Source organism: Mustela erminea, chromosome 4 (genome assembly GCF_009829155.1).
Source record: "Mustela erminea isolate mMusErm1 chromosome 4, mMusErm1.Pri, whole genome shotgun sequence".
NCBI classification, from domain to species: Eukaryota; Metazoa; Chordata; class Mammalia; order Carnivora; family Mustelidae; genus Mustela; species Mustela erminea.
The window spans coordinates 21,514,721-21,527,436 of record NC_045617.1 but is presented as its reverse complement, the minus strand read 5'-3'; the positions used below and the strand labels follow the sequence as shown (position 1 = coordinate 21,527,436).

The following is a 12,716-nucleotide window of genomic DNA, read 5'->3' as shown; positions in this document are numbered from 1 at the left end:
CTTTGCAACGCATGAACCTTTGGAGATGAGCAGCATATCCCCATCTCACCTTCGTCACTGCTGCTGCTTGGTCACCTGTTAGTGGCTGTGCGCACTGGCCGATGCGAGCATGCCAACTCCTCCACTCTTTGCATTTCACTTTCTAAGCAAAGAAATTATTCTGTTACTGTATAGCTTCTGTACCAGACCACAGAATTATTATTGTGAGATCTTTCCTAACAAGAACGACTTAAAAATTAAATATTCAGTTTTCACTCATGGAACATATCCATAACTATAAAAGTCACTAATTGATGACGATGATCTGCTTACATTGGTAGTTCCTACACAGACTATTTTTTTTAAGTTTTTTTAAAAAAAATTTATTTAATTTATTTGAGAGAGAAAACATGAACAGGGGAGAGGGGAAGAGAGAGAGGGAGAAGCAGCCTGTCTGCTGATCAGGGAGCTGGATGCAGAGCTCAGTCCCAGGATCCCAGGATCCCAGGATCATAACGTGAGCCGAAGGCAGACAGTCATCTGGCTGAGCCCCCCAGGTGCCCACCTCTAAAGAGACTATTAGCCAGACCTTCACTTTTACCTCATTATTCCATTATAACCTTCTATTTTTAGTTTGTTTTGGAATTGCATGTTTTTGACTTTCTTTTCATATTTATTTCCTTTTATGTCTACCTTTTTATTTTTAAGACCTTTTCAACAGTATTTCTTTTTTACTGGCCTTATCCTTCTGTTTACTCTCAAGCAACAGGTGATTCTGTTCTACCAGGAAATTGAGTGACTATTCTAGGACTCTGTCTTCTTCTTCTTTTTTTTTTTTTTTTAAGCTTTTATTTATTTATTTGAGAAAGAGACAGTGAGAGAGAATATGAGCGAGGAGAAGGTCAGAGGGAGAAGCAGACTCCCCATGGAGCTGGGAGCCCGATGTGGGACTCGATCCTGGGACTCCAGGATCATGACCTGAGCCGAATGCAGTCGTCCAACCAACTGAGCCACCCTGTCTTCTAAGATGTGGCCAGACTTCTAGGGATGGTTATTTTACATAACATAAGCCTTAATGAATGAGATGATAAAATTTAAGGCTAGTTGGTTTTATTTTAGATAGGATAAGATACATTGCAGGTGCCAGGCGATATTTTATTTGGGAATTCTGTGTGTGATTTATAAGAATTACTTCCCTTTTTTCAATTTGTATAAAAAAAAACAAAACTTAATTCAGGGGCCCCTGGCAGGCACAGTAGGTTAAGCGTCCCAACTCTTGGTTTCAGTTCAGGTCATGATCTCTGATGGTCGTAAGATGGAGCCCCGCATGGGGCTTCGTACTCAGTGAAGAGTTTGCTAAAGCTTTTCCCTTCCTCTGCCCCTCCCTGGGGTCATGCTCTTCCTCTTTCTCTCTCAAATAAATATGTCTTAAAAAAAGTAGTAATTCAGAATGTTAGTTCAAGGATGACACGTAATTATGATATTTTGAGTATATTTTAATCATAGTACTTATATAATGTTTTGAATTTTTATGCCTTTCAGACTATTCAAATAAAGCTCATGTGTTGTCGTTTCTTCTTGCTCTGGGTTTTCACATTGTGAAAACTATCAGTGACCTAAATGTTAAGTACTGTTTCATATAACTTGTTCAGTTTTGAAAATATGTATGAAAAAAAATATACATATATTTTAAAGATTTTATTTATTTATTTATTTTAGGTAGAGCTAGAGTGAGCAAGCGAAAGAGAGACAGAGAGCACAAGCAGGCGCAAGGGGCAGAGGGAGAGGGAGAAGCAGGCTCTCCATGAGCAGGGAACCCGATGGGGGGCTCAGTCCTAGGACCCTGGGATCATGACCCGACTGGAAGGTAGATGCTTAACCAACTGAGCCACCCAGGTGCCCCCTCATTCAGTTACATTTTTATGATGTGTATACTGGATCATGACTTATCATGATATTTTTTATTACTATGCATTGTGGTCAGGATGTCACATCACTTTCTCCTACCTTCTGTATACTTAAACAATCCCATAGACATAGGGGTCAGCACAGACAGAAGGTGGAAGAGTCATTGGGTCTGGTAGGTCTGTTCAAGCCCTAGATCACACAGACAGATCTTAGGCACACCTCCTAAGTATAGACAGTTAAGATTCAGAGTTTGGAAGCAGAGTGTCAACAAAAGTGGTCATGGTGAACAGGGAAGCAACAGGTGACCTCTGGTCCTGGGGCAGAGGATGTTTGTTTTCTTGTCTATTTGTTTGTTTGTTTATTTCTAGATTTGTATAGTTCTTGACTGGAACCAGAGTGGTGGTGCTAGAATCAATGGAAAGCTCAGACTTAACAGCTGTTTGCCTTCAGAAATTAATCATTCAGTTAAAAAAATTGTTTTTTATTAGATTTTTTTCTTCTTTTATTCTGGTGGCACTTTTTTTTTTTTAAAGATTTTATTTATTTATTTGGCAGACAGAGATCACAAATAAGCAGAGAGGCAGGCAGAGAGAGAGGAGGGAAGCAGGCTCCCCGCTGAGCAGAGAGCCCAGTGCAGGGCTCGATCCCAGGACCCTGAGATCATGACCTGAGTGGAAGGCAGAGGCTTAACCCACTGAGCCACCCAGGTGCCCTATTCTGGTGGCTTTTAAAGGTTCTTATTATTCATATCATGTTCTTCTTTGTATTAAAAAAAAAATCCAAAAGTGGGCAAAATACTTTTATAGTAAGAGCTCCAGTCATTCTGGTGAAGTTTCCTCATACTTTCTGTAGCTTGTATGAAATTCTGTTTCTTCCCATTTGAATGTTTAGTTGGTAGTTTAGTTTAGTTTTCATTTAAAATACTGTTTATTAAAGTTTTTAAAAACTTATTTGAGAGAGCAAGTGAGAGAGAGAGAACACACACGCACATGCACCAAGAGGGGGGCAAAAGGAGAGGACCCCAGGATCCTGACTGAAGACATCACTGAAGAGACTGAGCTGTCCAGGCACCCCTAAAAATACTGTTTTTTATGTGATACAGTAGGAAAGGCACAGTGGTAGTAAATAATTCAAAGAAATTAACTTTGTTTAGACTCTGAGATGCTGTTAAAGGGCTATGTATGTTTTGCAGCAATTTTAGCTTTTTTTTAATTCTTTGAATAGAATAATGTTAATCGGTGCCCGCATTCTCCACCAAAAAAAAAAAAAAAAGAATAATGTTAAAAAGTAGCTTGCATCATTCTTTGACTGCTTATTAATTTGACAATGTGAGGCAATGAAGCAAAAAACTATATTCTAGTTTAAAAGTTGCAACTGTAGTTTTAAGTTTTTAGATTTTTTTTTAAGATTTTATTTATTTATTTAACAGAGATCACAAGTAGGCAGAGAGGCAGGCAGAGAGAGAGAGGGAGGGGGAAGCAGGCCTCCTGCTGAGCAGAGAGCCTGATGCAGGGCTTGATCCCAGGACCCTGAGATTATGACCTGAGCCGAAGGCAAAGGCTTAACCCACTGAGCCACCCAGGCACCCCATAGATTTTTTAAAAATATATATTTTATTTATGCGAGAGACACAGGGATCATGAGCGGGGGGAGGGGTAGATGGAGAAGCAGACTCCCCACTGAGCAGAGAGCCTGATGTGGGGTTCCATCACAGCCCCCTGGGATTGTGACCTGAGTCAAAGGCAGACGCTTAATTGACTGAGCCACCCAGGTACCCCAAGTCTTTAGATTTTATCAGTATCAGAGTTTTGGGACAGTCAAAATATGAAAACTAATCAATGTATATAACTATCGACTACTGTAAAATCAGCTTATAAACAGTTGAGAATTGATTATTGTATCACTATAATTTTTTTTTCCATTTCATAGAATAGTAAATGTCCTGAGGGAACAAAACCCATGTTAATATTTGCTGGTGATGATTTTGATGTAACAGAAGATTACAGAAGGCTAAAAAGTCTTCTTATTGGTAAGCATTTTAATACTTACTATCCTTAGGGTAACTGAGTTGGGCAGTCTAGGACATCATTGGTCAAACTTGGCCACTTCACTGTAGGTACACAGCTTTTTCTTTTTGATCTTTCTTTTTTCCCTCCTTTTCACTTTTTTATTCCCCACTAGCAGGGGAGAGGTTAAGGATGCTCTATTGCGTAAATCATTATAATTTTTTGATGCTATAGTAACTTCCGTATCAGCCTATTTATAAAGTATTTTATAAATCATAAAAGGCTTATAACTTTCCTGTCATTATGGCATCATTAAATTTAGAAAATTGAAAAGTTTAATTTTGAAGGTTGTTACACCTTGGGGCGCCTGGGTGGCTCAGTGTGTTAAGTCTCTGCCTTCAGCTCAGGTCATGATCTCAGGGTCCTGGGATCAAGCCCTGCATCAGGCTCTCTGCTCAGCAGGGAGCCTGCTTCCCCCTCTCTGCCTGCTGCTCTGCCTACTTGTGATCTCTCTCTCTCTGTCAAATAAATAAAATCTTTTAAAAAAAAAATGGTTAGACCTCATCCACTTTGAACTCAAAAACCTCTTAATTTTTCTTAGGCTGGTATGCAGGGCTTTTTACACTATAACCCCTTATAATTTGGTTTATTTTGTTTTTTATCTCTTCCAATTTTCTTCCTTTTTCCATTAAAAAAGTGGTTTATTAAAAATATATTGTGTCCTATTGTCTTTTCTGATTTCATTTTTACTTACCTAGTTCCTTTCGTTCTTGCAAATTTCAGATCAAGTTTCTTTCTGAGGAAACCTTTAGTGACTTCCCAGCTCCTTTGATCTCATTTTCATTGTCATCCTAAAGTGCCAAGCATGTACTGGGTACTTTATATATATTGCTTTATTCTCACGACCTTGTGAAGTTGTCTTACAGATGACTCATTCTTAGTGAAGTATATTAGTTCCTAGTGATTTATGTAATGACTACTTCTTTTCCTGTGTGTTCATGAGTTACCTTCTTAAAACTCAGTGTACAGTTATTGTCATTATCTGGGATTAACATTAAATTTACCTATTTTAAATCACTTTCTCTTACCCTTTTTTTTTTTTAAAAGATTTTATTTATTTACTTGACAGAGATCACAAGTAGGCAGAGAGGCAGGCAGAGAGAGAGGAAGGGAAGCAGGCTCCCCGCTGAGCAGAGAGCCAGATACGGGGCTCAATCCCAGGACCCTGGATCACGACCTGAGCCAAAGGCAGAGGCCCCAACCCACTGAGCCACCCAGGCACCCCTTTCTTCCCTTTTCTGAAAAGCTGGCATTATTGTTCTCTGTAATTTCTTTTTAAAAATTTTTTAAAGGGTGCCTGGGTGGCTCAGTGGGTTAAAGCCTCTGCCTTCGGCTCAGGTCATGATCCCAGAGTCCTGGGATCGAGCACCTCATCAGGCTCTCTGCTCAGCGGGGAGCCTGCTTCCCCCTCTCTCTGTCTGTTCTCTGCCTACTTGTGATCTCTGTCTGCCAAGTAAATAAATAAAAAAATCTTTAAAAAAATTTTTTTTAAAGATTTTATTTATTAGAGAGAGAGAGAGAGAGAGAGAGAGCATGAGATGGGGGAGGGTCAGAAGGGGAAAGCAGACTCCCCACTGAGAGAGAGAGAGAGAGAGAGAGAGCATGAGATGGGGGAGGGTCAGAAGGGGAAAGCAGACTCCCCACTGAGCAGGGAGCCAGTGCAGGGCTACATAACTGACTGAGCCACCCAGGTTACCCTTCCTGCACCATTCTTACGAGCTTTGCTTTAGTTTTTTAGTTGCCCTTCTTTTGGATTTTTATATACTTTGCCCTAGATCACTTTTGGAAAGTTGATGGAGTATATGTTATAAGTAAATAAATAATAATAATAAATAAGATATATATATATATTATATTAAGATATATTTTATTTATAATAATTATAAGTATTATATAATTATACATAATTATATTAGATATAATAATACAAATAATAATTTATTCAAATCTGAGCCCTTGCTTGGGTCATGATCTCAGAGTCTTGGTATTGAGCCCTGTGTTAGGCTCTGTGCTCAGCTAGGAGTCTGCCTGAGGATTCTGTCTCTCCCTCTGCTCCTCCTCCGACTTGTGTTCTTTCTCTCTCTAAAATAAATAAATCTTTTTTTTTTTTTTTTTTTAAGATTTTTAATTTATTTATTTGACAGAGAGAGAGATCACAGGTAGACAGAGAGGCAGGCAGAGAGAGAGAGAGGAGGAAGCAGGCTTCCTGCTGAGCAGAGAGCCCGATGCGGGACTCGATCCCAGGACCCTGAGATCATGACCTGAGCCGAAGGCAGCGGCTTAACCCACTGAGCCACCCAGGCGCCCCTAAAATAAATAAATCTTAAAAAACAGAACAAAAATAAATCTGAGCCAACTGAAAAACATTTGTGGGCAGACACATTACTTTCATTTTTCTTGTGATTATTTATGGGCTTATTGTTGGGGTTGCAGTTTTCAAAACTTTTCATTTCTCTTATTAATAATGGCTATTTTGGGAGCACTTGGCTGGGTTATTTGCAGTAGAGCATCAGACTCTTGATCTCAGGGTCATGAGTTCAAGCCTCATGTTGAATGTAGGAATTACTTTTAGAAAATGACTATTTTTTAGGGGTGCCTGTGTGGCTTAGTTAAGTGGCTGCCTTCAGCTCTAGTTGTGATCCCGGGGTCCTGGGATGGAGCCCTGTGTCGGGCTTCCTGCTCAGCGGGGAGCCTGCTTCTCCTCCTCCCTCTGCTTGCCTCTCTGCCTACTTGTACTCTCTCTCTGTCAAACAAATAAAATCTTTTTAAAAAATGGCTATTTTGGGGCGCCTGAGTGGCTCAGTGGGTTAAGCCACTGCCTTCGGCTCAGGTCATGATCTCAGGGTCCTGGGATTGAGTCCCGCATGGGGCTCTCTGCTTAGCAGGGAGCCTGCTTTTCTCTCTCTCTCTCTGCTTGCCTCTCCATCTACTTGTGATCTCTGTCAAAAAAAGTAAAATAAAAAATAAAAAATGGCTACTTTTTAAAGAATGAAGTACCGCTGTTACCTGTTCAGTCCTTACTAGAGCTCTTGAGTTTAGTGATATTCCATTTTACAGGTGAAATGGAAGCTTAGAGAAGTTAAGAGCTATTAAGTAGGTGAGCCAAAATGAAACCAAAGGCTGAGCTTTTCCACCTCTGCCATCCGTCAGGGCCATGCTGAACAATTGACTTGTTGCAGTTTTTGCTGTTCTTACCTGAATTTTTCATGAATTAAAAAAAAAAGAAACGGGCGCCTGCATGGCTCAGTGGGTTAAGCCTCTGCCTTCCGCTCAGGTCATGATCCCAGAGTCCTGGGATCGAGCCCCACATCAGGCTCTTTGCTCCGCGGGGAGCCTGCTTCCTCCTTTCTCTCTGCCTGCCTTTCTGCCTACTTGTGAGCTCTGTCAAATAAATAAATAAAATCTTTTAAAATTTCATGAAAAACAATGACTAACATTTTCCTTCTTTCAATATTACATACCCCAAAATTTCAAGGGTGGTTTTTAGCCAAGATTTCTTGTTCTTGTACTCCATTGGCCCAGGTTTTCTGCTTTTTTTAGTTCCTCTGTATAATTATTAATCATCAGTATATATTTATTAAAACAGAGAAGGCTTTCATTTGGTTTTAAGTGGTTTTTTTGTTTGTTTTTTTAAAGTGGTTTTCATAAAAGCTTTATTATTTCATGCTTCCACTAGATGGCAGGAATAACCACATAATGCAGTGGTGAGGGGAAGAGAGTGAAAACCAAAAAAGAATCTCAGGAAGAAAGGTGGAGGAATGAAGTGAGATTGTCAGGCCCCAAGGGAAGTTGAGTTTTTAACATAAATACAAAGTAAGACCAGCTGCACACTCCTTGGTGTATGTTTTGTGTTCATATGAAATAAAGTAGAACAGTAGGGAAAGAGAATTTTATCAAGGGCTTGCTTCCTTTTAGGAAGGGTTTTTTTGTTTTGTTTTGTTTTTTTGTTTTTTGGTAATTGGCCCAAAAGAAAAGTTAACTTATTAACTTTTGTGTTTTTATGCCAGGTACCCATTTTGTTCATTCTGAATTTTGCTTCTGTTTTGCTTTCTTAAATATGGTGTAGATTTGAGTTATTCTTAATGGCCTTACTTTTCTTTATAGAAAATATATAAAGATCTATTTATAGATTTAAGGTATCCTAATTTTTTGGTTCCTTTTTAATATTACTATTTCTTACATACAAAGATGATAGTAAATCAAGTAATGTTAGTTTTATTAAATGTTCCTTTAAAGTCTCTCTTAAAATTTAACTCCTTAAGTGGGTTACTTTTTCTTACTCTTTCTCTTTATCAGCCATCATTTAAATTTTTTTAACCTTTTTCATTTTCTAATTCTTTTTTTTTTTTTTTAAGATTTTATTTATTTATCAGAGAGAGAGAGGGAGAGAGCAAGCACAGGCAGACAGAATGGCAGGCAGAGGCAGAGGGAGAAGCAGGCTCCCTGCTGAGCAAGGAGCCCGATGTGGGACTCGATCCCAGGACGCTGGGATCATGACCTGAGCGGAAGGCAGCTGCTTAACCAACTGAGCCACCCAGGCGTCCCTCGTTTTCTAATTCTTAACTCCACTTGAAAAATATATAATGATGAAAACAACTGCCATAGTTTAGGTCCGGTAATCTGCAGCCTTACAAAGGTGATCATATTAGTTTATTTGGACTGCTATAAAAAAGCATGCACTGGGTGGCTTAAAAACAGAACTTTATTTTCTCCCAGTTGTGGTGGCTGAAAGTCCAAGATCAGAATTTCTGATGAGGACTCTTACTGCCTTTTGCCAAGTGCTCACCTGGCTTTTCCTTCATGTCTGTGTGTGGGAGGAAGGGAAGAATGGAGGGTGTCAGCTTTGTACAGTTTCTTAAGGACACTATCCTGTGGGACCAGAACCTCAACCTTATGACCTGCCTCACTGAACCTTAATTTCTTCCTTAGAGGCCCAAATACAGCTTCATTAGGGGTTAGGACTTTAACATCTGAATTTGGCAGGAATTGGGGGGTAGAAGGGGAAAACATTCAGTTTATTATGGTAATAGTATGAGATCATTTTTTTGTTTTGTTTTGTTTTTATAAGAATTGTATTTATTAGTATGAGATCATTTAATTCATTTTCCAGAGTAAAGAGCTAGTAAGTGGTAGAATCAGGATCGGATCTGTTCTCTTAACTCCAGGTCCCCTGATCTTTCCCATCAACACCCTGGTCAGCCTTCTGTGCCCTTTCTCAGTATATTTATTCATGGACATAGCCATGTTTGAGGCCTTATTTTTACTTGGAATTGATCCATTGAATAAAGGTCCAAGCTGAGGCTTTCCTTCTGACCATAACCAACTTAACTTCTACCCATATACCCCCTTATTTTTTTTTTAAAAGATTTTATTTATTTATTTGAGAGAGAGACAGTGAGAGAGAACATGAGTGAGGAGAAGGTCAGAGAGAGAAGCAGACTCACCACAGAACTGGGAACCCTATGCGGGACTCGATCCCGGACATGACCCGAGCCGAAGGCAGTCGTCCAACCAACTGAGCCACCCAGGCGTCCCCCCCCCCCTTATATTTAACCAGGCTTTTCATCTATATCCTTACTCCTTAATGTCTCTCTTTATCTCAGCCATCATTCTTGCCCATTTTACGGTCAGTCTTTTTGGTAGTGTGAGTTTCGACACATTTTAATTCATTGCCCCTTTGATGTTGCATACTCCTCTTATACCTTCATTGCTCCATTCCTGGTATCAGTTGTTTCTCTAAGGAGCCCTGAACTTTTTTTTTTTTTTAAGATTTTACCTATTTATTTGACAGACAGAGATCACAAGCAGGCAGAGAGGCAGGCAGAGAGAGAGAGGAGGAAGCAGGCTTGATCCCAGGACCCTGGATCATGACCCGAGCTGGAGGCAGAGGCTTTAACCCACTGAGCCACCCAGGCGCCCCAGCCTGAACTTTTTTAAATTGAGAAATTATTTTAGAAATCATAGTCTGAGTGCTAGGAACTGTTTCATGGTTGGACATTGTTGGTAGGCTTTTTTAGTGAACAAAACTTTGAAATTTGTTTGTTCAGATAAAATGTATCCTGAGTTCATACTGAAACTTCTAATTCAAATTTAGGACATTAGGATCTTAACTTCATTGACTTCACATATGATTCTTCTTTCATCCATGACAAAAATAAGGGTTTTCCATAATCCAAACAAGTATGTGTTTATTTTATACTGTACTAACCATACAGTAGTCTCAGAATAAAATACCAGTGTTACTACTGATAATATGAATATTGAGTGCATTGAAAGTTTTGTGGTTTTGTCTATAAAATATACCCTGTTGAGAATATGGTCAGGGGCACCTGGGTGGCTCAGTAGGTTAAACATTTGACTGTTGATTTTGATTTTGACTTGGGTCATAGTCTTGGGGTCATGAACTCGAGTTCTGTGTTGATGGAGCCTGCTTTGGATTCTCTCTCTGCCTCCCCTCCCTGCCCCCACTCTCACGCTTGCTCTTTATCCCTTAAAAAAAGAAAAGAAAAAGAATATGTGGTCAACTCACTCTGTGTGTGTGTGTGTGTGTGTATTTTATGATAGATTTGTTTGTTTATTTATAGACTGCAAGCATGGGGCGGGGGAGAGGGAGAGAGGATCTCAAGCAGACTTCACTAGTGTGGAGTCCAGATTGGGGCTCCCAGGACCCTGAGATATGACCTGAACAGAAATTAAGAGTCAAATGCTAAACTGACTGAGCCACCTAGGTGCCCCCAAATCACTGTGTTTTGAAGTCACTTAAAATAGTTCTTTTCTGTATGATAATGCTCAGTACACAGGTTCATTTGATTTTTATTTTTAGGGATTACTTTAAATTTTTTTCATTTTAAATTATATTTTAAACAACTTTTGAGATAATGTACATGTAAGCAAGTCTCCATTTTTTTTTTCAGGGATTTTTAAAATTTCTTAAATTTTTAAAAATTAACTGAGCCTCCCAGGTGTCCCTAGAGTGAGAATTTCAAAACTGAAAAACTACATGGGTCAGTGAACTAAACACAGAAATAAAGTCATGAGCTTACATGGTAGAGGGGTGGTGGGTCTTTCAGACATTCTCAGGGATTGGTTTTTGTGCCACCTGTTTATCTTTTTAGGTATGTATTGATTCAATATAGAGCATATTACAGTCTGGCTTTCTGTAACTGAATTTAAAAGCATGTTAGTTTTTTGTTTTTTTTTAAACAACCTTGAATTTGTTTTCAGATTTCTTCAGAGGCCCCACAGTAGCAAATATCCGCCTGGCTGGTTTAGAGTATGTTCTGCACTTCACTGCACTGAATGGGAAGATTTATTTTCGGAGCTATAAGTAAGTACATTTTGTAGGATATTTTTTAATCCAGGGTTAGCATTTTAGTGTGACCTTTGTAGAGCTCAAACTTAGAATTGGTGTTTGGTCAAAAGTTTGTTTAGAGAGTTTGCAAACTCATAGTGGCACAGCAGGTCTGTGCTGTTCCTCACATCTGTCATTCCCCTGCTCTCTTCTGCCTCTGAAACACTGCTTTTCCAGGGCCCCAGAGCATCTGATGCGACACTCCTCTGAGCTTAGAACACTAATTCAGTCTTGACCCTACTTTATGCGGTATCTTTTTTTTTTTTTTTTTTTAAAAGATCTTTTATTTATTTGAGAGAGAGAGAGAGAGTGGGCTTAAGGGCAGAGGAAGGAGAGAAAGTTCCAAGCAGATGCCTCACGGATCCTGACTCAGGACTTGATCCCATGAGCCATGAGATCACGACCAGAGCCAAAACCAGGAATTGGACATTTAACTAACTGAGCCATCCAGTTGCTCCCCCCGCCCCCCGCTTTTTTTTTTTTTTTTTAAAGATTTTATTTATTTATTTGACAGAGAGAAATCACAAGTAGATGGAGAGGCAGACAGAGAGAGAGAGAGAGGGAAGCAGGCTCCCTGCAGAGCAGAGAGCCCGATGCGGAACTCGATCCCAGGACCCTGAGATCATGACCTGAGCCGAAGGCAGCGGCTTAACCCACTGAGCCACCCAGGCGCCCCCGCCCCCCGCTTTTTTAAAAAAGATTTTATTTAGAGAGAGAGAACAAGCAGAGGAAGTGGCATGCAGGTGGGAAGGGAGAAGCAGGCTGCTGCTGAACAAGGAGCCCCATGCGGGGCTCCATCCCAGGACCCTGGGATCATGACCTGGGCTGAAGGCAGCTGCTTAAACCATGGGCCACCCAGGCATCCCCCCTGGCTCCTCCTTTTTCATGACTGGGTTTAGAGCGCGAAGACACAAGTCTTAGGCCAGCCAAAGCAAATCTCAAAACTCTGAATCTAAAAACTGGAGTCTGAAAGGAATGAGAAGATTCAGTGGCTAGATTCATTTTACTCTTTCTCCAGCCTAGACCTTCCAGCTCTGTTCTTACCACAGTATAAATGTAAACCCTAACACTGATTTTGTTTTCATTAAAAAGCTTAATGATAGGGCGCCTGGGTGGCTCAGTGGGTTAAGCCTCTGCCTTCAGCTCAGGTCATGATCTCAGGGTCCTGGGATCACGTCCCACATTGGGTTCTCTGCCTGCTCAGCGGAGAGCCTGCTTCCCCTCTCTCTCTGCCTGCCTCTCTGCCTACTTGTGATCTCTTGTCTGTCAAATAAATAAATAAATAAGATCTTTAAAAAAAAAAAAAAAGCTTAATGATATGCTGCAATTGTCAAGCCTTTTGCGGTAATCATGTGATATATATATATATCCGTGTGTGTGTGTGTATACATACATGTATATATATTTTTTTA

General features: G+C 40.0%; 1 protein-coding gene across 3 annotated transcripts in view; it reads left to right on the top strand.

Annotated features, from left to right (window-relative positions):
• Positions 1-12,716, top strand: part of RPF2 (ribosome production factor 2 homolog) — a 43,071-nt gene that overhangs the window by 18,077 nt on the left and 12,278 nt on the right. For all 3 annotated transcript variants that reach the window (XM_032338795.1, XM_032338797.1, XM_032338796.1), the window contains exons 7-8: positions 3,817-3,916; positions 11,178-11,280. In XM_032338795.1, the coding sequence (XP_032194686.1) occupies positions 3,817-3,916; positions 11,178-11,280 (203 nt within the window). The remainder of the gene's footprint in view (positions 1-3,816; positions 3,917-11,177; positions 11,281-12,716) is intronic.